The sequence below is a fragment of the Melospiza melodia genome, chromosome 4 (assembly GCF_035770615.1).
Source record: "Melospiza melodia melodia isolate bMelMel2 chromosome 4, bMelMel2.pri, whole genome shotgun sequence".
Taxonomy (NCBI): Eukaryota; Metazoa; Chordata; class Aves; order Passeriformes; family Passerellidae; genus Melospiza; species Melospiza melodia.
The window spans coordinates 20,199,192-20,222,622 of record NC_086197.1 but is presented as its reverse complement, the minus strand read 5'-3'; the positions used below and the strand labels follow the sequence as shown (position 1 = coordinate 20,222,622).

Sequence of the window (23,431 nt, the reverse complement as noted above, 5' to 3'; positions counted from 1 at the left end):
ACGCGCAGCTGCGATGACGGGAGCGGGGAGGCGGAACATCCCGGCTCGCCCTTCCCCGCGGCCCGGTTAACCCGCGGCTGCCCGCCCGGAGCCAGGTGAGCCGGGACGGGACGGACCGGGCACGGCCGGGAGGCTCCCGGTGCCCGCGGGCGCTGCCGCTTGCAGCGGAGGGAATGCGGGCACCGGGAGCTGCCCCGGCGGGGAGGGCGCGGAGGGGCTCCCGCAGGCCGTGTCCTGCCGGCTTGGAGCCTGCGATTTCCGATCCTCTTCGGAACACTCCCTCTCTATCAGCTCCCTCCCCACCTCCTCGCTGCATCGGGGAGCAGCAGAAGAGCGTGGTCGGGTTTGTGTTTCCCAGGATTTCCCTTTGAATCCGCTCCCAGACAGGCCGGGACACCGCCTCGCATCAATACTGGTTGCCCTGAGATGTTTTTGAAACTGGTTTGTTTCGTCTGTGTCTAGCACATAGGTTTGTTCACTGAAAAACCCACCCCCCCCCCCCAAAAAAACCAAAACCAAAACAAACCACCGAACCCTAAACCCGTGAATTCTGCTGTGGAATTTTTTATTTTTATTGTTTTTTTCTTTTCCTCGGGGTGTGGTTTTTAGCACTGGGGAGGGTTCATCTGAATCAATGTGTCCAGCTTTGTAGGGGATGTTAAAAGCGGAGGCATGTGAATGAGCAGAGGAACCCTGTGGAGGCTAAAAATACCAGCACGGTTATCTCAGCCTGTATTTTCACTCCACACAGCCCCCTTTGCATCTCTTTTGGCTTATTTTTAATGCAGGTTACAGAAAGACAAAATCAGTTCTTTCTAAAAATCGTTGCAAACATCCGCTCCCCCACTCCCCTGGCCTTGCACCTGCAGAAAGGAGGAAATAAAATCTCAGTGCACTCTGCAGGATTTCAGCTTTTGAGGCATCCATGACAGAAGTTAAGGTGTTTTGTTTATTTTTCTATTTATCAGGATTCCCATCTGCCTTGCTTCTGCTTTTAAGTCAGGAAATTTTGCAGTGTAATTTTTAAGAGCAATTACCCAAGTTTATATATTGACACACTCAAATACATTTTAGAAGCATTTGATATTTTGGAAACTGGTATTTATGCTTCAGTTCCAGATGCATGTATTTGGAAGTCAAAACTGAGTATCTGAAAATTTGGGGAGTTAAGTATTTTTGGCAGTTAATTATTAGCAAAGCCATGGCTTTTCGTTACCATTTTTTACTTATGAGTTTACGAAAATGTAATTCTTGTTAATTCCATTTTTGTTGCAGGAAAGAAACTCAAGAGGATGAAACCTAATAAAGGAAAGACTATAACTAGAGAGAGAGATTATGTGTATGAATTCAGTGCTGGAAATGAACATTTCGTGCTTACTGTGCCTCTCAAATTCCCTGTGCAAGAGAATATCAGTCATTTGCATGGACGGCTGATGGTTCTGCACAACCTGCCATGCTTTAAAGAAAATGGTATGAATTGGTTTCTTAAATTAATCTCATGTATCCTTGTCCACAAGCATCTTACAGCTTGCTCTAAGAAACCAAAAGAACAGTGTTTTACTGGAACAGTGTTTACAAAATTGGTTTTTAAACAGCAGAACATCAGAGAAAATTACTGTCAATGCTAGGAAGCGCTAGCAAGGAAAAGGTTTTCAGGTGAAAAACTGTTCTTACAGGTTTCCTGGGTGATTGTTGATGTGTTCTGTTGATGGACCATTTTCTTCTTGTAATAGACCTGAAGCAATCTCTTAGTAAATTTGTAGAAGAGGAAACCATAAAAGATTATGACAGAGAAGCTGAAGTGGCTCTGGAAGCAGTGAAATCAGGAAAAGTAGACATCAACCAGCTGGCAGATACCTGGGCTAAAGCTTATAAAGAGGTAAGATTAAGGCTGGAAAGTTAATATTCAAGGCTTGCTTTGTGAGAGTATGTGTGTGTGTGCAATCACAGTTGTGAGGATTAATTATTACACTAAAATTCACTGCAATTCTTGCAGTTTTTTCTCTTTTTCTGAAAGTGAGCATCAAGTCTTCATCCTACAAGTTCTTCTTAAATTTAATAGAGTAGAAAGATAGAAAATGGAGAGCCAAAAAATGATGGTTTGTTCATTCAACAGTTGATACTCAAACAAATATAGGCACAAGGCTCATAGTGGCTTAGAATTAAAGCAAGAGGTAATGAAGTGACACTCCTATCCTAAAACTCAGTAACAGTAATTAAGGTTAGAAGGAGAAAGTGTATAGTTGAGAGAGACTTTTCAGTTCATTTTTTGGGTTCATATTATTTAGGAAGGATTCTTTAGGAGGCTTTAGTTGGAATAATGTCTTTCACATGGGATCTTAAAAATAGTGGAATGTAAAAGAACTGGAGGAGTCCTAGTGAAAAGAAAAAATTTATGACAAGCCTGCAGTGTTTAAAGAGAAGTTTATAGGAATTGAATTTGCTTCTCATGAAATATAGAAAAAGGTGAAAAATTCCATTAAAAGCTTGCAAAACTGGCATTCTTGGGCTGTTCTTTGTTCAATAAAAATAGCTTTTCTTGAATCAGTGTTGTTGATGGAATTCTTAGTGACATCAGCAGTTAGTCATCCTCACTAGCAAAGCATTTTTGTTTGCACAGCTGGTGTTCTGGCCCTTATCTAAAATTCACCAGGTGCAAATATTATTGTGGATATTGCTGTTCTTTCCAAGCTGGTGTTGTGTGAAAATTGGTAATTCCTTACTGTAGTCCAAGCCTTAATGATTCTGACTTTAGTTGCTTTGAAAGATAAAGAATGGGAGAAGAGAAAATTGAAATCTAAAGTAGAATGCCAGGAAGCTTAAATTAGGGAAGATAATTTAAGTATGGTACAGGCTGTGTGTGGGCCCCCATGGTTTTGCCCCACCATTATGAGGGATCTTTATATGTCCTAAGAGGAATCTTATCCATTAAAATCTCTTACCTTTTCTTTAGACAACATTAGAACATGCCAAACCTGAAGAAACCAGCTGGGATGAAGATTTTGCAGATGTTTATCATGATCTGATCCATTCTCCAGCTTCTGAAATGCTGTTAAACCTGGAACACAATTATTTTGTTAGCATTTCAGAATTAATAAGTGAAAGGGACGTGGAGCTGAAAAAGCTACGTGAAAGGTAGCTTTTCTTTTTTTTAATTACTTTTTTTATTATTTAGGTTCTCCTTTCTCTTATTAGATAGGGGTACATGTCACTGGGTGTGTAAAGTCATAGGACAACGTGTGTAGCTTGTATTTGTGTAAACCCAAAGTCAGACAACACTTGGCTGGCACAAGGGTATTTAGAGCAAGGGGGAATGACTTCAAACTAAAAGAGTGAAAATTTAGATTGGATATTAGGAAAAACTTCTTTACTCAGGGTTTGGTGAGGCCCTGGTACAGGTTGCCCAGAGAAGCTGTGGCTGCCTCATCCCTAGAGGTGTCCAAGGCCAGGTTGGATGGGGCTCTGAGCAACCTGGTCAGGCGGAAGGTGTCCCTGCCCATGGCAGGAGTTGGAATGAAATGAGCATTCATGTCCTTTCCAGCCCAACCCATTCCATGATGTCATTAGGGTCAGCTACCTTATATTACTTTGGTGACCTTCTGTTATTTTCAGTGACTGAAGAGAATGTAAGTTTTGATTTCCAGAAAGTGTTGAGTCTGTGTGGGCACACAGTTTGTGGTAATTGGGAATGGGGCTGTGGCTGAGCCTCATCCCCGATGGCTGCAGGGGATGTGCAGGACAGGGCAACAGCAGTGAAGGCAGCGAGCCATGGAGTGCCCAGGTGTGCTGATCACCAAAGGGAACAGAGGGCACACAGGTGCAATGCATGTAAGGTGAGGGGTGTCAAAGGTTGGGCTGAAGGCCAAGATGAGCTGATGTTTGTAGATTTCTGAAGTGATGTTACTCTGTATGGGTTGAAGCTCTCTGAAATGGCATGGTGGCACTCTGTGTGTCATGGTCCTCTCGACAGTAATGTATTCTATGACAAGTTTGAGGCTGGAGTTCTGAAATAAGCTTCCACAGCTGCAAGCTGCAAGTGACTCCTTTATCCACAAGAGGGAACACGTTGAGTGTGGATTTTTCAAAGTAATTCCAGTAGGTCTGGTTTAGCATTCTGAGTAGCAATATTCCTCTTGAGCTGTGTGTGTTTGAGCTCACACTAGACAGTGCAAAATCACTTCATGCTATGGTTTCTAATGGACTGAACTGTATGTATTTCTGGTTTGAGGGTCAATATTGCCAGTAGGGTGTTAGCAAATCTTTTTGCAGCTATTGTCTCTTCTCAAGCATGCATACAGAAGAAAGAGCAGTATTGTTGTAGAGCTCAGGTGTAATGCAGCTGTGAATTGACTCTGTTGGAATTTATCACATCCCTATGTTGGTGGCAGCTGAGACTGTCCCAAATGAGGGTAAATGATGTTCTGTTTACACAGGGGCTGACTGACCTGACCCTTAAGGCCAGTTTGTTTTGTGGATTTATATTGCTAAATCTGTGACTGTTCATTCTGTCAGTAACAAACAACCAAGTTTGTTTTTTATCACAGCAAAAGGTGTTCTGCTGCCAGTCTTCTGAATTCTGTGTTTGCTTCCCTTTCAGGCAAGGAGCTGAAATGGATAAGGTGATGCAGGAGCTTGGGAAGTCACTGACTGACCAGGATGTGAATTCCTTAGCAGCTCAGCATTTTGAGTCTCAGCAGGTAACTAGAATATGCCATGCACATAATCACCTTAAAAAGAACACTCACATCACTCAAACTATCACTGCTCTCCTGTCAGGATTTGGAGAACAAATGGACCAATGAATTAAAACAGACTACTGCTATCCAGAAGCAGGAATATCAGGAGTGGGTGATAAAGCTTCATCAAGACCTAAAGAATCCCAACAACAGCTCAGTCAGGTATTTAATTCCTCTGTGATGCTGAATTTCAGCTGAAATAGTTCAAAGTATTTGTGTTTGCATAATCTCCTAAATAGAGTACTATAGTCCTATTTATTATGATATGATAATATCTATAAATAATTTGCTTAGGATAATCAAAGGCAAATAGACCATCATAAAGAAATATGTATAATTTCAGGAGTTTCTTCATTGTGTGATGTTACAACATCTCTGTACCAGAAAGTGTTGTAATGCACTAAAGTGCAGCTTAACATGAGTGGAATTTCCTCCTGTTTCGCCTTCCTCTCCTATATCTGTCTTTAACACTGTTTCACAAAGCTTTCTGTTACCACCTAAGCATGTCTGGAGAATAATGGTACTTTAAAAAAATGGTAACAGTGGTTTGAATTAACAACCCTCTTTTTTCTTTCTGTATGTATGCCACTGGACAGCTAAAAATGGAATTTTTTAGCGCGAACACTTGTGGAGAGAGTTGAATGAGAAGCTTTCCTCTGTTTAAGGAAATGGCAGAGAAATTAGAATTTGTAAATTGGGTGGGATCCTTATTCTTTATCACTAGGACACTGCTGCTTGGCGTTTGAAATCAGTAGAATTGCTTGCAAGTTTATAAGAGATCTTTGGAAGTGAGGCACTTTGAAAACAGAAACTTCTCACTAATGCAGTGACAAATTGAATGCTGTTCTTTCATGTATTAGGAACAGTATTTGTTGTATCACTACCAGACAGTTGAATTTAGGGAAAATATTAAAACTGATATCTGAAAGGTATCCTGGGAGTTTGAACACTGTGGAACACTTGAGAAGGTGGTTTTTAATTTCCCGTTTTGTGTGGGAAGAAGAAAAGAAATGCTTTATTTAATAACTTCATAAATAAGGTTTTGTCTGCTGTGAATAGGTTGAAGAGAATTCTTTTTGTTTTCCTTTTATTCCTGCATTCTTATACTATGTTATAACTAGGTATTGTGACTTATTTTTAATTCTTAGTCTTGGAATGCTTTACAAATGGGCTAAATAATGTAATCTAACAGTGAAGTTTCCTCCTCCTGCTGCCAGGAAGGCAAAGGTGAAACCTCGTGAATGGAGCTCATGCTCATAGGTTTGATCTCCTGGTTTCCACAGGTCAGCTGAGAAAACTTGGGATAACTTTCCCAATGTTGTTGGTCTTGAATCAAAATTAGGATTAACTTTTTGGTACTTCTCTAATTATTTCAGTGATGAAATTAAAGTTCAGCCCAGCCAGCTGAGGGAATCTGTGGAAGGAAATGGGAGAATCTATGAAGAGCAAAGGCTGTTGGAAGAAAGCTTTACTATTCATTTAGGTAAGTGGAGTAAACCCAAGTAAAGCTGGTAATTAATAATGTATCCAAAGCAAGTATTATTTACACTATTTAACTCTCAATGTGTATAATCCATAGTTTGGAGTTGTTTTGTGTTTGTTCTTTACATGTGTAAGAGAACAGCATAAACTGTATCAAGCAATGTCTGAATTAGGTGGAAATCTTAATGGAAAATATTCTAGAAGTAAGTTTTTGTCTGTTTTGGTTGGGTGACTCATGTGAAAAAGCACAGCAACAGCAAAGTATATTGCCTAAAAGTGATGCTTTGACTTTTCTTACGTGTGGTAGAAAAATGTGTTTACGAAATTCACTTCCTGAGATAAGTTGACAGTAGAATAGATACTTGCAATTTGTATTTTTGTTTGTGCAGTAAAGTCTTCTTGAGCTGTTTTCACCATGTTATGTTGTGCAGGAGTGGTTTAGGTCACTTAAAAAATCATCAGCAAAGGCATCAGACTGAGGAAGTTTGATACAAATTTGCAAAAGAGCAAAAAGGTTCAAAGTCAAGGTTCACTCTATTACTATGTAGATAAAACACAGAGAGGAAAACTGGATTATAACAAAATCTAAAATGATTTAGGCAGAGATGGGCAGCAACAATCCTTCCCAGTATCACAAACTTGGGAATTTGCAAGCTCTGAGAGGCATCTCTGTCAGAGGGAGATGCTGGTGCAGCCTGCTGTGGTGCAGGAAAGCTCCAAGGACATCCCTTAGGACCATGGCCCATAGGGTTGTGAGATAATTGCCTTGAGTCATTTGGAAAATGTTCATCCTCAGGTTGAATTGCTGGAGTTTCCAGAGCTACAGCAGCAGTGGTGCTGTTCCCCTTGGGCCATAATCAGGTAGGGGATGTTTCCAGGCTGTCAGGGGCTGACTGATGATCTCTTCCCGTCCAAGCAGCTCCCACTTCAGCCACACAGCAGTTCCTGGGATGGCCCAGGGATGCCTCAGCACCCAGCTCATTGCACAAATGCTAAGGCCTAGCAGGAGTTCCTGAGCTTGTGGAGTGGTTCTGGGAAGGGTGGGAAGGATACACCACCACATATCAGTATTTCATCCCTAGCCCTGCAGTACTCCTCAGGAGGAATTTCTTCACAGATAGGGTTGGAAGGGTCTGCCCAGGGAGGTTTGGAGTCCCCATCCCTGGAAGTGTCCAAGGAATGCCTGGACATGGTACTCAGTGGGCTGGTGACAGGGTGGGGATTAGGCACAGGTTGGACTTGGTTTTGAAAGTCTGTTCCAAGCTTAATAATTCTGTGATTCTGCAGTGGGAACAAGGCTCTTTTCAGGCATGGGCAAGCCTCACTTTGTGAGAACACCACGTCTTTATTGCTACTTTGTGAATTGCTGATGTGTCTGTAAAACTGCAAACTAAATGAGTGGCTGAGAACTTCCTCTGGGTGGTACTGGTTACAGCTCCCTTCCAGATTTTAGGGAAGCACTTTGTGCCCTTCTATTTCAATCTGAGTCCTGAGTTTATGTTGTACTGCACTAAGTTAGTCTTCCACTGGGATTGAGCCACATGTGCTCTGTGCAGGAGCTCAGCTGAAGACCATGCACAACCTGAGGCTGCTGAGAGCTGATATGTTGGATTTCTGCAAACACAAGCGCAATCAGCGCAGTGGGGTGAAGCTGCACAGGCTTCAGACTGCCATGTCCCTCTACTCAACTTCCCTCTGTGGCCTGGTGTTGCTAGTGGATAACAGGATCAGCTCATACAGTGGAATCAAAAGAGGTGAGTCTTCTAATGGGAGGCATTGTCAGGGACAATGAGTAAAATAATAAGTTAGAATAAAATCTGGCTGTCTTTTCTCACAGAAAAATATTCTTTGTAAAATTGAAATTCAGTGGAGGGCACTCATGTTTTGCATATGGTATGGCAAAAGGGTAACAAATGCAAAAAGAGATATGGATGAGGATGGAGGATAGTGTTGTGCTGTTATCTCTCATCTCTTCCCTACATTTTGTGTCTGAGTAACAAGCAATATTGAAGAGGACTCCTCAATATTGATTTAGACAAATTTATTATAGGAGTTTCTAACTCTTTCAATACCAGATTATCACAATGAAACCTATTTGCAAAAATGAAAAAGAAATATGCCCAGATTTTAAAGTGATAGGTAAATATATAAAAATACCATGTCCTTTTTATACTGTGAATTTTGTTAAAAATGAACAGTAGGAACATGACTTCCCTACTCCTGGAAAGTTTGATTAATTTGAGTGAGTGTCTTTTGAGTAAGTGGGCACTATGATGGTATTTTCTATCAAGATGAACCAAAGGAACTTCTGTCTATTCCTGGTTGACTCTCCCACTTCTGTCTTGAAGTTTAATACCAAAATTGGGAGTGGGGCTGTGGAGCCTCATCCCCAATGGGTTACAGGGGACGTGCAGGACAGGGAACAGCATTGAAGGCAGTGAGCCATGGAGTGCCAGGTGTGCTGACCAGTCACCAAAGGGAACAGAGGGCACACAGGTGCAGTGCATGAACGTGAGGGGTGTGAAAGGCTGGGCTAAAGAGCAAGAAGGGAGGATGCTTGCAGCCCTCTGAAGTGATCTGATGTTACTCTCTATGGGCTGATGCTTAAAGCCTTGGGAAATTGTATGGTGGTACTCTGTGTATGGTGGCTGTCTCAGCTGTGACATCAGCTGCTACAAATACACTTGGAATGTCTTTTTTTTGACTATTACTTGTCATTATTCTTGCATGACGTAAAAAAAATGCACAATGGTGCTTGATATTTCCTGGAAACAGTTGGAATCAGGCTTGTAGCAAGAAGGAGAGGGAAGTGAACCAGGAAAACCTACAGTTGCATTTGTTGGTTGCTATTGATGGTTTCCAAGTAGTTTAATTGTAACAATATTATTTTGTACTTGTTTTGCAGGTACTGTAACTGCTTAAGTATTTAAATGAATAACAAAAGGAGAGTATCTGGTTTTATGCTATATTTTAGGCAATGAGAGAAGACAGAAATTTAAATAATGCCATTAAACACAAAATTGCATCTTGTAGCCACCAACTAGATCCTATAGCCACAGTAGAGGGGAAAGTATTGAGACCATGTCACAATCTGTCAAATAAAATCCTCAATAAATTTTGGAAGAGGAGTCCAGTAGGGCTTTATCTGCTTTTGGAGAGTTTGCCTTTATAGCTGCATTTACTTGATCAGTAGAGTAGAATTACATAAGGTTACTGAGCACCACCTCAGGACATGCATTTCAATCTTATTTTTTTCCTAGATTTCGCAACTGTTTGCCAAGAATGCACGGATTTCCATTTTCCTGGAATCCAAGAACAACTTGAAATTGTCCAGAAGGTTGTACTTAAGGCTAGAGCACAGCGTAGCAGCAAGACAAAAAGACACCACGGTCAGTGACAACCAAAATTACCCTCCTTGAAATAGAACAGTGGTCAGAGGGATGTTTGTGGGCAGGGCAGAGTCCCTGCCACTCTTCTGCAGTTATTTCATCTGTAAAATGGAATGTTTGGGTTCATCAAGAAACTGTGTGAAATTCACAGAGAATGTGGTGTTCGGGTGTTGTCTTTGCTGCTCCTTTAAAATGAATCAACTTATAAAAGTTACATTTTAGCAGCATGGGAAGTACATCAGGCCATTCTGCTTTCCTGAACTGCCTGTAGCAGCACAAACTTTATCTGTCTTTATCTTTTTATTGCCATTTACATTTAAATCTCTGAAAATTGCAGAAAAAAAAGTTCATTACCTTTCCCCCCTTATTTTAAAGTGAATGCTGAAAACCAAATAAGAAATAGACTAAATGTGCATTTAGCTCTCTTGTGCTGGCCAAAGTTTTGGGAATGGTTTTCCTTACATTTGTGTTTGCAAGTGGCTGGGAAATGCTCTGACCACATGGTGTTTAGGCAGTGCAGTTGTACATCATGTAACTTTGGTTTCCCTCCAGAGAGCTACTTATGTGATCTCAATGCATCTAGAACATGAACAAATATGAGTACACAGAAAAACAAGTTCCCTTGAGAACCTGCATATTGCTGCATCTCAAGGGAAATGGTGAAAGCTGGTTTTATGCTGCTGATTTATGTAAATCTCTTAGGAACAATTTTGTTTTAATTTGTTGAAATTAAAAGAAAGTAATAGCAAGATAATATGTGATTGTGGGGGCAGCTTCCAAAGGTTCTTGTTATGTCTGAGAATACTGTTTGCTCTTGTCCAAATGAAGAAATATCATGGGATGGTAAGTAAGAAAGGCAGGGATTTGATGTCGGATTCAGTTTGGGATGTGTTGAAGACAGCAAAAACTCTTCTACCCATCCCCCTTGCATTTTGAGGACTTCATGGTCAAAATTCAAGCCAGATATCAGTACATGAACCTTTTCATGCCCAAGTGTAATTAACAGAGGATATGATTAATATTTGTTCCATGTGTTCATATGCAGAAAACAAAATCAGTGGGAATGAAGATAAATTAAAGAATATCGAACGAAACCAGTCGAACATTTTGCCGGGTGAGTTGTGTGGCATTGACCCCCTCTTCCTGAAGCAAATTGTGTTTTATACATCCACATTTTTAGCTCTAAAGTAAGAACATAAATTATAAACTGAACCCAAGCTGACCTCAATCAGAGGAGAAGGATGTTCCTGTGGCTGAGGCAGAGAACTGGGTGTCAGGACATCTGGTTTCTATTCCCAGCTTTGCCACTGCATCACATGGCATGGGGCAAATCACTTCTCTTTGCCTAAAATTTCCTTTTGGAATTTGAGGGTGAAAAAAAATAAACCTCTGAGCATCTTGTAGGAAAGGTAAAACTTCAATACTATCAGCTAATTTTATTTTTGAAAATTGCTATATGTATATTACTGCTGTGGTACAGAAAAGCAGTTTTGAGTGGATTTTTTAACTTTCAGAAATCCCTCTCTCAGGGGAAGTATCTTCAGAGTATATTGTGATGTTTAGTAAGGAAAGCTGCTGTTGAATTTAAGATGCAGGGGAAGGAGTTAAGTCTGTACAACCCATGGTTGAGTGAGGGCTTATTAAAATTGATTTCATGACTGTCATAAATATTTTTAGTGGGAGTCTATTGTAAATCAGCTTGCACCAGATAAATCCAGGTGTCTTGTTGCAGTGGCCTGTGTTACTGCTCGTAGATGGTCACTGCTGGGGATTCCTGCCTGCTTTGCAGTCATCCAGAAGGAGTACAGACCCATTCTGCAGCTGTTCCAGTTCAAAGAAAAGATTTTAACTTCAGTGGCCAGTGGGAATAGGTTTGAAGGAAGATGTTTATTTGTTGACTGAAAAAGTGGGGGCATTGCACACCTGCTTTTCCCTTGACTGTACTGTAGACTTTGGATCTCCAGTGCAAAGAACCGATGGAGAGACCTGGATTTCACTGCCTCTCACCTTTGATAAATGAATACTAAATCTAAAAATACCCCCCAACAAGATGTCTTGGTTCCTTTTTTCAAGCAACTCTGTAACTCACCTTCCCACTACTCTGAATTATTTTAAATTCTAATGGTCACTGATCCCCTTGTGTTCCAGTGCCATATCTCAGTTGTTACATAACCCACTATCTTTTTCCACGGGCTCTGTGCATCCTCTATTTGAACCCATCCTTTTTTGGCCTTTCCGCCTCCCACATCTGTCTGCAATTCCGTGCTTGCATTGTGTATTTTGAGTATTGCACCTCCTCTGGGTTTGTTTTTCTGTTTTGTGCTATATAGAGATCATATCCTGTACTGGCACTGTTATGGTTCATTACACCATGTGGCCATGATGCCAGTGGAACCCATCAAAGCAGGGGAGAGAGTGTGGGATGGATGTAAAACAGTGACAGTCCAAGAGATTTTTAGATCTCCTGTGTATGTCCTGATCTCTGCTGTATATTTGTATTTGCCTTTTATCTTTCTTACACTTCCAAACAATTGGATTTCAGTACACATCACTACTATGATTTCTTCCCTTCCTGTTTTGCCTTATTGTGCAGGAGAGTTCTACATCACAAGGCACTCAAACCTCTCAGAAATCCACGTTGCCTTTCACCTGTGCGTGGATGACAACGTCAGGTCTGTGAACGTGACCGCCCGAGACCCGGCCATCATGGGGCTCAGGAACATCCTCAAGGTGTGCTGCACACACGACATCACCACCATCAGCATTCCCCTCCTGCTAGTGCATGAAATGTCAGAAGTAAGTAAATGGAAACGTTTGGGCTGGTTTTATATCCTTGGATTTTTGCAAATGGTGTGTTTCATGCTGATTTAGGCCAAATGGGATGGTTTCCTCACTCACAGGCCTCTGCCACACCACATGGTAGTTGTATATACATGGTGACCCAAATTAAGGAGCCATGTTTTTAATAGACCAATTAAAAACATCTCAGCCAGCTGAATGACTCAAAGTTTTTATTCCAACCCCTCCTTTTGGACAATTCACTTCCTAGATCCATCTCACTGCAGTGGTACAAGTATTAATAGAAGATGGGACTACACAACTGGTAGTTCTTGCTTAGAAACTGCACCTTCAGAGTTGCTGATGCAGTAGTGATACCAGATCCCTTCTTTTAATTATCATTAGCTGCAAACATTAAAACTAACTTTTGGAAGCAGCAGAACTGGCAAAGTTTGGCTTAGAGTTCTGTAAATCTAAACACTACCTTCTGTAAATCTTCTACCACCTCAGCCCTACACAGGAGCAACCAAATTTCACCTTCACTTTGACCTGTCTCCTTTACTGCCTAATTTCTGTCCCTGTTTCCTCTCTAAGTCCCCTCAAATACTGGTTGGGCAAGAGGTAGCATATTGCTGATGCTCTTTGTGTTCTTACTTACTGTGCTGAGTTTTGTATTTTCTTCTGTAGTGGGACTCTGGTGTAGGGCTTGTCTCTCAATCAGCTGTAACATTTCTCAGTGCACAGCAATTTAAAACTATTGGCAGCCTCTTTTCTCTGTCACACCTGGCTCACAGGGAAGAAAAGGGGTGGGAAGGCAGGGAAAGAAGTGATGGGCAGGGAGTACAGCCATATGCCTCCTATCCTGAAGAGCTGTAAACCTAAAGAAATGAGAAAAAGAAGATAATTCTGTCATCCATGCAAGGATATCAGTAATAATGTCAGTCTGTTGGAGAGGTTTCTATTTTAAATAACCCTTTGATTTTTCACTTTTTAGACTCAATGTTGCCTTTCCTTTGTGGAAAGTGGCTGACTCAGAAAGATAAATGCTCACCAGTGGATTACCTTTAACAGTGACAGGTTTTATAATAGAATTTACTGGAACACAGAGTGAAAGTCGTCCTTTTTTGCAGGATCAGGGTCTATCATAATGAAAAGGTAAAAAGACAATAATGAAGCTCTTAAAGGATGTGTTTCCTTACATAAAAGTAGGCTTTTAGGAACAGATTAGATTATTTATGAAATTTTTCATCTATTGTACTGAGATCTTTCTTTGGGTGCAAATACAAGTAATCAACATGCAGGACAGCAGCCTGGGTCACTCATGGGACCCAGTTGCTGTGTTTCAGACATTTTTTAAATATATCGACCTTTTTCTTAATCAAGGTGCCACCTGATTATGTTCTTCTGGTTTTTGTTTCCTTTAAACCTGGCTAGTTTTAGCTTCTGCTTGCATATCTGTATTTTAAACTACAAATAAAGCACACGACCAAGTGTTCAACATGCCTTGAGATGTGTGAAACTGAAGAATTATCTTCTTGTCTAGTGCTGGATTCTTAAAAGATCCTGGTAAAACGATTTACCTTTTGTATTAAGATTTTAAGTGTTAGCAGAGTAAGCAGAAGGTGAGCTGGATGGTAACTGTGTGTTTAGGCACAAGTGCTTTGTATGACTTGCATTAGCAGCCTGCTTATTACAGTGCTTGGCAGCTGGCTGACCTGCTTTGAAACACACAAATCTGTAACTCCTTGTTGAGGGAGAAGTGAGTAATGACAGATTTCTGAAAGTTGCCCTGAACTCGGTGCCTTTGGCAGCCGCAGTTCTGACTCTGCATTTACCACCCACAGAAGAACATTTTTGTGAGGTGGTTAACCAGGAGCCCAGCTGCAGAGATGTTTCCATGCTTCCCCGGGACAGGCATTCATTAGCAGTGTTCTCTGTGCTTTTTCCAAAGGTTTTCTTCTAATGTAGATGGATGAGTGGTGTTTATAGCCTCACAAAAGTAATTACGGTATCACAGACTGCTTTGGGTTGGAAGAGACCTTAAGCTCATCCTGTCCCATCACCTACCATGAGTAGGGACACCTTCCACTCTCCCAGGTTGCTCCAAACTCCATCCAAGCTTTCCTGGAACCTGTGCCAGGACCTCACCACCCTCCAATCTAAACCTGCTCTCTGTCAGTTTGACTGTATTGATCTCAAAGAAGCTGTTAGATTTCATTATTTCTATGAAAAAAAAAAAATATCAAGAGTTTTTTTTCCTTTGTTTTTCTTATGGCAAGAACAACCAAAACAGATCTCTCTTAAATTAAATGAAGGAAGGAAACTGGATTTGATACCTGAGAAAGGCAAAAGCAGGCAAGTTTGATTTCAGGCCAAGTGAGGTGTTACTGATCACTGGAATCTGCTATAAACTGGGAAATGAAGTGGCTCTAACAGCAAGGCATAGCTAAAAATGCCAGAGCTGGCACCCTCCCTTGATAGCTTCAACATTGCTGTTGTCCACACAGCAGCAGTGACAAAAATGTGACTCTTCGGTGACCTCAGTGCAGTTGTCTATTACCATAAATTAAGATAACTTTTTTTTAAAGTAGAAATGAAAGAAGTGTAAGCTGTGTAACAAATATTTATGAACATGGTTTATGTCCATAGAGAGGTTATGATGGGTGTATTGGTCTCAGATTTCTCATCTGAGTTTCCTGGCTTTAAATTTTTATCTGCTCATCCAGTGTTTAGGATTTGCACAGATGCACCAAGTTAAACACCTTGCTAATTCTTACTGAAATTACCCACTGAAGTTTAGTTTGAAATATTTTTCCACATGATGTATGTGGACTTTACTGTTTTACTTACTTGATTACGACATGGTTCTGCAAAGACCCAAGCCCTAAGCAGCCCTATGTAGTGAGCCTATAATAAATTAAATTAAAATAAAATCAAAAGGATTGCAGCATATCTTTCTCACTGTGAAAAATATGTGAAAGACCAGTGAAGCTGGTCTCTCTTCCCCCTCTTCTTTTGTTTTTTTTTTTTTTTTTTGTTAATGAGTCAAAGAAATCCTAATTGGACAAAATTATTGCTTCTTAAAAAGGGTTGAAGTGTCTCTGCTAGTGAAAAACACCCAAAGTTCCAGGTGTTTTTTTTTAACTTTCTTGAAAGCTGTTATCCAAAACTCCCTCTAAGAGGTTGGCTGTTTGCTTTTTTGCTTTCTGATGTCCTTCTCTGTATTTTGCCTTGTTGCTTAGCTGATCCTTCATTTCCACACCAGAGAAAACTCATGGTGATGTGGTGAATTCATGAGAACTTTGGTGTATGAAGATGGATTAGAATTGAATCACTGCTATGTCATTTTCAGTTCTTTTGGTTGCATGGAGCAACATTCTGTTATCTCCCTGGATGCCCACAAACCTTAATCTCTGTTCCTCTCAAATAGTCCAAGGAATGGTGTCATATCCTGCTGTGTTGATCAGTCTGTTTAAGGCTCAGTTCCCATCACTGATTGCTCGAAGTGCTCCTGAGAGAGACTGTTCTTCTTAGTTACTTGTTTTTTACTAAGCCAAAGCAGTGATCAAAACCAGCTATAAACCTTACTTGTGACAGAAAGCACACATGAGCAGATGAGTTATACTAAACACCAAGTGTTGCTTCTAGAATGCTTAAAAATTAAAAAAGTCAAAAGGCAACCACAACAAAAGTACAAATCTAAGCTTGTCCATCACTGTTCTGATTACTGTGGTGTATACCCTAAAAGCAGCATGTGATTATATAATGAAAGATTTATGAAAAGATATTTCAAACTTACCCAGTTTTTAACATACAATGTATTTTGGGGGATTGCCGGAGATCCTCCCACCTGAGGAGGAACTTTGGCTTTCAGTAGTTGTTTAATGAAGCCACACATCCAGTTTATCAGTTGTGTTATCATTGAGCATTCTTAGATAACCTTGCCTCTCAAATAACTTTGTTTAATCCTGAAATTAAGCTTTCTGATAACAACAGATTGCACTGTGTATTTGACATTGCAAAATAGAGATTGGCTTTAGTGAAAAAATGTAAAGTGTAAGTTTGAAAAGTTTCTTGGAATTATAAATCAGTTTCCACATCTGTATTCCTGTATTCAGAGTAGGAAGTGCTCATCTTCATGTTGAAGAGTACAGCAGAAACAAACAGATATTGTTTTCTTCTTCCTGAGCAGTGTTTGCAGTGAGTCATTCTGTCTCTGATGGAATTACATCATCATGGTGTAATTTGCTTTCTAGCATACAGCCAAAAAATGTTTCATGAACTTTAATCTTAAATAATTTTACCCTAGGGCTTGTAGCCATATCTTAAACCACTGTGGTTTTCATGTCATGTTTTGCTATTTAAGTTTAGGTAAGGATTTGCTGGCTGTTGCTCTCTGAAACTCCTTCATCAGATGCAGATGATTTGTTTGTTCTCACTCTTACCATAAATGCATCTTAAGGAGGAAGGGCTTCTTCCAGTTCCAGTATTAGAGAGAAGGTTTTACTGAAGGTTGTGGGTATGCCAAGAAATATTAAACAAAATCAAGAACAGTTAGAAGTCATCATTGTGCTTTTAAGATGTAGTCAGGAGCCTGCCTTTGATTTGCTGAAGCATGAACCTGTCAATTATCTGTTGAACATTAGACTTTTTCTGGCACTCCACAGGGGAATGGAACAGCCCAGTTTCCAGTGGGTTTGACAGCATTTTTATTCAACACCTCAGTTTAAAAATGTTTAATATTGTTCTGACACTGGCTGTCCTAGCAATAAGGAGTGGTGGTGCTTTTATGGTCATCTGTAAGGTGTGTACACCTGCCTAGAATGTTCTGAAAACTAGAACTGCTTCAAAATTATGTTCTAGGGAAAAAAAATGTATTGCTTTCAATAATTTCCCTGCTATTCTTGCTGTTAAGATTTGTGGGGCATTGAGGTTTTTTATTTCTTCATTTAGGAGATGACCATTCCATGGTGCCTGAAGAGGGCAGAGCTCGTGTTCAAGTGCGTCAAAGGTAGGGGAGTGGAGCCCCAGTGGGATCTGGGGAGCCAGGCCAGAGCAGGGACATGAACTCATTAAAGGGCTGGAGCAGCTCTGCTGGGAGGAAAGGCTGAGGGAATTGGGATTGTTCAGCCTGGAGAGGAGAAGGCTTTGGGGTGACCTCATTGTGGCCTTGCAGTGCCTGAAGGAAGGGAGCCCACAGGAAAGATGGAGAGAGACTCTTGACAAGGGCCTGGAGTGACAGGACAAGGGGCAGTGGCTTCACACTGACAGAGAGCAGGTTTAGATTGGATATTAGGAAAAAATGGTCCTCATGACCCAGTATGGTTTTCTCTCTTTCCAAGTGTTGTTTTTACTTTCTGCATTTTTAGAGCTGCACTTAAATAGTTGAACCAGTCACTTTATTTCAACCACCTGCTTGAGGAACCTCTTCCTGTAGTAACTGACCTTATAGTGGTTCACAATGGATATATTATCTATATCATCCACTTCTATTAAACAAGTGTTTTTCTGACTGTCTTTATGTGCCATGAGAGGATTCCTGTGGCCTTTGGTAGTTCATTACTTGAGCAATAAATTAGTGTGGAGCTTTTTCCCTATAGAATCATCATAGAATCATAGAATTGTTTGGGTTGGAAGGCACCTTAAAGATTTCAACCCTCTGCCAAGGGCAGGGACTCCTGTCACTATCCCAGCTTGCTCAGAGCCCCATCCAGCCTGGCCTTGGGCACTGCCAGGGATCCAGGGGCAGCCACAGCTGCTCTGGGCACCCTGTGCCAGGGCCTCAGCACCCTCACAGGGAAGAATTTCTTCCTCTTATCTAATCTGAACCGTATCTGTCAATGTGAAGCCACTGCCCCTTGCCCTGTCACTCCAGGCCCTTGTCAAGAGTCTCTCTCCATGTTTCCTGTAGGCTCCCTTCAGGCACTGCAAGGCCTCAATGAAGTCACCCCTGTTTCTCAGTGAAAGGAAGCCATGGTAAGAACTCCTGGCACACTGTTTGGACAAACCCTCACTTCTGTGCATCACTGTGCTGCACAGGAGGACTGATAATTGTGTCCTCAGTGTAGGTATTCTGCAGAACTCATCATTAGATTTTTCTACGTTTCATTCAGATTGCCCAGGTCTGATTTAAAGGTAGTTGAGGACATCCCTAATTAAGGCAGTTCCCACCCTACTTGTGTGTGAAAGCTCCCTCACTGCCTGCTCATGCTGTAACTGCTGGGAAGAGTTGCACAGGTTACCCAGACTCTGTCACTGCTGGCTTTTTAGGTTTCATGATGGAAATGGCCTCGTGGGATGGAGGAATTTCTCGGACTGTACAATTCCTGGTACCTCAGGTAGGTGAAACCAAAGTCATATCCAACCCAAGAGCCTGCTGGTAAGAAGTCACATGTCAGCAGATCTAGTTGTATTTTTTTTGCTTTTGCCTGCCCTTTTTGAGTGAGTTTAATTTAATCTGTCTGGTTTTGTTTCCTTGCCCTTATAGGCAAGGAGTAAGTAAGAGGAGTAAGGGTGAGTTTATTGTTTTGAATACCCAGTAGTATTTTCTGAGATTATGCTAAAATTTCAAACTGGGAAATTCACCTTTACAAGTAGTGAATGCATCACCTTTGAAAAAGGTACTTTTTTCTGTTAATTACTTAATTACATTTTTCTGTTAATTACTCCAATGGTCTAACCTTGTGTTACATAACTTGAGTTGTTTATTAGTCATATTGTCTAACAGCATGGAAAGCTGCAATGCAGAAAGTTCAGTCATGCTTTCACAAAAAAAAAAATTACTCCAGGTATTTGAAGTTAGTTCTGATTTAGATTCTGAAATTATTTAATTTGGAGTTTTAGCTGATCTTCAGAAACAGGAAGATATCCAAAGATGCCCAGCATGAGGTTTGTTCTAAAAAGCAGTAAAAGTAGAGTTAATGTTAGGAAAGGAGTAACATGTATTTCTTGACAAATTAAAAGCTGCTGAGCAAGGAAGAAGCCACAAATAAATTCCAAATTTGAAGCTAGTCTTGAAATGCAGAGAGCAGGAGTCCTGTAGATAACAAGCAGCACTGTCCTGCTTATGTTTGGCAGAAGTAATCAATCCCTGGAACAAGAAATCTACTGGAAATGGTTATGTGGGTGTCACATAAATATATACCCAGTTTTTTTAGGTCAGTCTTTTAACTGAATTCAGTCCGATTGTAAGACAGTTTGAAAATTATTTTTGCTGTCTTCTGAATAGCAGCAATTCTCTTAAATACCGAGAAACAAAATGGAGAGAGACTTAATTCTTCCAAACTACAAAAAGACAAAGCTTACCTGTGTGTTGTTTTTTTTTTTTTTCCAGACAATTTCAGAGGAAATGTTTTACCAGCTGAGTAACATGCTGCCACAGATCTTCAGAGTGTCCTCCACACTGACTCTGACCTCCAAGCACTGATTTCTGTGAGGCAATAACCTGTATCCTGTTGGCAGAGGAAGAGATTTAGGAGATTCTGGACTAGGATGTCTCTTTCCTGTGGACTTATGACCCCAGAGTGGCATTTGTTGCAATTTCAAGAACTGTGTTGTAATAAAAGATAAATGTTGTCTGTTCTTGGCTGGTATCAGCTGATTTTGGCCTCTTGTTTTGTTTCAGCACAGGACTGATGATAAATTTCTCACCTTTTCTGAAAGACATTCATTATAACTTGTAAGAAATCTACAGAAATATATAGGTGATTCTCAAAAATAGGTACTAGCAATACGAGCTTATGCTAGGACTGGGGTCTTCTGCCTTCTACAAACATTTGCTGAATTTTCTTAGTGACTTTTAAAAGAATATGGAGCACGTCACAATAACCTTTGGAATTTGTCATAGTGACCATGGAATAAAGTTTATTACTGCCTCATTTTACTGCTGCAAAATGAAAGACTTGAATCAAACATTTACCCTGTTGCATTTTGTAGATGGTGGAAGTGTTTAAAAACTTAATATATACACTTGTGACAACAATTAGAAATTTTGAAGTTTAGGTCTTCCTTTTTTTATACTTTTTGCTTTATTTCCAGACTTTGCATTCAAAAGTTTATCATATGAACAACTTTATGGAAACAATAAAGTGTTCTGGACACTGTTATCCAGATAAAATTTGCTGCTTATTCATTAACATTTTATGACTAATCAAAAATGCCAGGGAGACAGCTCAAGATGCAGGAATGAAATTTCTTGGGACAAACTTGAATCCAATTAAAAAAAAACCCCAATCAGACACCCCCTGCATCCCACTGATGGGGGATAAGGGGGACCCTGGAGCTGCTTTTCCCCCATCATGGACAATCTTGGCACTCAGCTGTGCCAGGAGCTGGAAGCTGTTTTTCCATGGACACAGGGATTGGGATTCTTGGGATTGCCAGAAGCACTGGGAATTCTGAATTCTGTCAGGAATTGGGATTCTTGGGATTGGCAGAAGCACTGGGCTCTCAGCACAGCAGCTGTGGGTGAGGGTTCCATGTGGTGGGATTTCCAAATCCACAGTCCTGCTCTGTGGGAATCATGGGAATCCTGGCAGACCTGACTTTGAATCAGAAATTTCTTCCTATGTACTGCTGAAATTCTGCACTAGAACTAGAGAATCTGGAAGCCAATTACTACCCAAATAATTTTCTGTCTTCACAGTTTGTTTTTTTAATGTTATTTAGCTTAATAAAGGCAAAGATTGAAAAGCTCTGTTTTGGGGAAGCTGCATTTAAATTTAAAATTCTCACAGAGTACCAAAGGAATATTCACCATTTCATGATGATTGTAAAGTCACTGTGTAATTAACAGACTCAGCTTAGTATTTTTATCAAGTCTTGCATGCTGCAGGAAGCCATGTAAGTGACCCAGCAAACATCTCTTGCTGAACTGTCAAATACTTTCTTTTCCTCTGCCAGCAGCTTCTAAAGAAGAATCATGCAAGTAATGTGACCTAATTTGGTGTTCTAGAAAAGAAGGATGTAAATTCCTCTAGAAGGAGCTGGATTAATCCTGTTACAGCTCATTTTACATTGCTGGCTTTAAACTGAAATCATACTCTGGTCCCAGAAAAGCAAGTGCTCTAACACTGTTCTGTCTGGGAAAGGTGTGGTGGCAGAGCTATTCCTTTTTAGAAGTTGTAATTCTTATCTGTGTGTGAAAAAAAAAATCTGTGTTACCTACCTATACTAGTTTTATATTTTCCTTTAGTCAAGTAAATCTACCAACAAGGAACACCGACAGTTCTTAAGCAAGCATTTTGCATATACTTCGAGATTTTTTTGGTGATAAAAATTATGCCTTGTATTTTTGCCAAAGCATGAAGACTCCATTTAATATAGTAGCACTTGGGTGAAACTGCCACTAATTTCTAGGAAAATAACTCTGCTTTTTGCTTTTTATTTTTGAAATGTTTGTTTTCAGTCTTCAGAGGATTGCATCTAAACTTGTCATCAGAAGAACCAATTAGTCTTTGATACTGAAATGAACCAACAAGCTCTAGTGATGAGGTTTTGGAAAGCCAAAATGGAAGGAGTGTATGGGAAAACTATTAATTCTGCTTGCTGAAGTGTGACCCTTGTAAATGCTGAATAAGCCTGCCAAAGAGAATCTTTGGAGGATCTGTGACAGAGCATTTGATATTCCCATTTTTCTTAATCTGTTCTCAAGGAAGTGGTGCTAACAGCAGAATTTTAGCTGTCTTTGGAGAAAAGCAGAATATAGAGATGGGCTGACCTAAGCTGTACCTTCTCTTTGGTCTGTGCCTGGCCGCTGTAGAATACAGGCTGCAGTTTATGGTGAAAAGCCACCCTATAAATTCTGTTTCAGTCATGAAAAGCTATTCAAGATTAAGAGGAAAATTACTTAATAGGCATGAGGTTTTCTATTTGTATATGCAGTGCAGATTCCTTGGAAGGGTGGCAGTACTGAATCTCTTGAAAATGTGTAAAATTATACTCGTGGCTTGAACTGAATAAAGTATTCATGCTATGGGGGGAGGTGAGGAGCAAATGCCATTGTTCAGCTTCTTTACCTTGATCATGGTGACCGCTGTAAACTGCAGGTGCCCTTTACAGAGTCTGAACTGAGGTTATTGCAAGAAAAAAATGCCGAGAGTGTGGATCTGTCAAGGATATCACTTAGTGCCCTTCGCTTCTTGTCACCAGCTCTGCAGCCTGTGTCTGTTTGCTTCAGTGGGAGCTGCTGACAAACAGGAGGAGAATGCAGGCAGTCACACACATGCACAGGCCTTGCCCTGGCCAGGTGCTTCTCCCCTGCTGCAATGCCAGAAATGTCACTGTTAGAAGGTGGCACTGCCCAGACAGGTGGGAGTCCTACCTGAGATCCTTTCTTCTGCAATAATTCACTCTGGACAGTGAAATCTTAATGATGAAGGAGTTGTTTTATAATTTTTCCTGTTGTATGAGAGGTAACTGAAGCCACAGAAGGTGATTATGCAGAGGGGATATAATGTAAGGGAGGAAATTATCATGGAATGGTTTGGGTTGAAAGGGGCTTTGAAGAACAACCAGTTCCATCTGAGAGGATTGAGATTGTCCATTCTAACCCCATTCTGGTATTTCTGTGAGCTTAAAAATTTATCAGTTTGTTGTATCTGTACCTCATTTTCCCCTCATTAGAGGAAAGTTTAATTTATACTTGTGTAGCATTTTGAGCATTAGTCTTTCATGCCTCATTTACTGGGGATTTTTTGCCAGTGCTATACCCAAAAATACAGAGCTATCCCCTGGTATTCACACCAGGTCAGCTGAGTAAAGAGATGCCTGTCCTCTTCTTGTATCTTTGCCTCATGGAGCTCTCAGGACACACCATCAGTGCTGCATAAAAATAAATTTATTACTTCATGCTATATACTGGATGTGATAGAGGCCAGTAGCAACCACAGGACTGTTGTCCTATGGGACCACAGAATTAGAAGAATATGTTGTTGTTATTATTATATTTAAGGACAAACAGTTTTATTTCAAGTTGCATAAGCTGAAGAGCTTGATTTTATGATATAACAGCAATTAAACACTAAGGTGTAATCTTACCCCAATATT

The 23,431-nt window shown here is 40.5% G+C and overlaps 1 protein-coding gene across 5 annotated transcripts; it reads left to right on the top strand.

Annotated features, from left to right (window-relative positions):
* Nucleotides 1–6: 6 nt before the first annotated feature.
* Nucleotides 7–19,977, top strand: FERRY3 (FERRY endosomal RAB5 effector complex subunit 3). 5 transcript variants are annotated; one of them, XM_063154154.1, is made up of 15 exons: nt 216–469; nt 789–940; nt 1,276–1,470; nt 1,734–1,879; nt 2,954–3,135; nt 4,598–4,697; nt 4,777–4,898; nt 6,113–6,219; nt 7,775–7,972; nt 9,479–9,607; nt 10,653–10,721; nt 12,201–12,403; nt 17,339–17,396; nt 18,656–18,723; nt 19,719–19,977. In XM_063154154.1, the coding sequence occupies exons 3-15, from the start codon at nt 1,293–1,295 to the stop codon at nt 19,809–19,811; spliced, it is 1,653 nt and encodes a 550-aa protein (XP_063010224.1). In that variant the 5' UTR covers nt 216–469; nt 789–940; nt 1,276–1,292; the 3' UTR covers nt 19,812–19,977. The 5 variants fall into 5 exon arrangements, with proteins under 5 accessions (XP_063010222.1, XP_063010224.1, XP_063010225.1 ...); XM_063154152.1 differs by lacking the exons at nt 216–469; nt 789–940 and adding an exon at nt 7–95; XM_063154155.1 differs by lacking the exon at nt 789–940 and having other exon boundaries at nt 216–441.
* The last annotated feature ends 3,454 nt before the right edge of the window (nt 19,978–23,431 follow it).

Excerpts from the sequence above, each read along its gene's own strand:
- FERRY3 (XM_063154152.1), top strand. The coding sequence starts at position 1,293 with ATGAAACCTAATAAAGGAAAGACTATAACTAGAGAGAGAGATTATGTG. Across the intron at positions 4,899-6,112 it reads CCCAACAACAGCTCAGTCAG|TGATGAAATTAAAGTTCAGC; the intron begins GTATTTAATTCC and ends TAATTATTTCAG. Across the intron at positions 7,973-9,478 it reads ATACAGTGGAATCAAAAGAG|ATTTCGCAACTGTTTGCCAA; the intron begins GTGAGTCTTCTA and ends TTTTTTTCCTAG.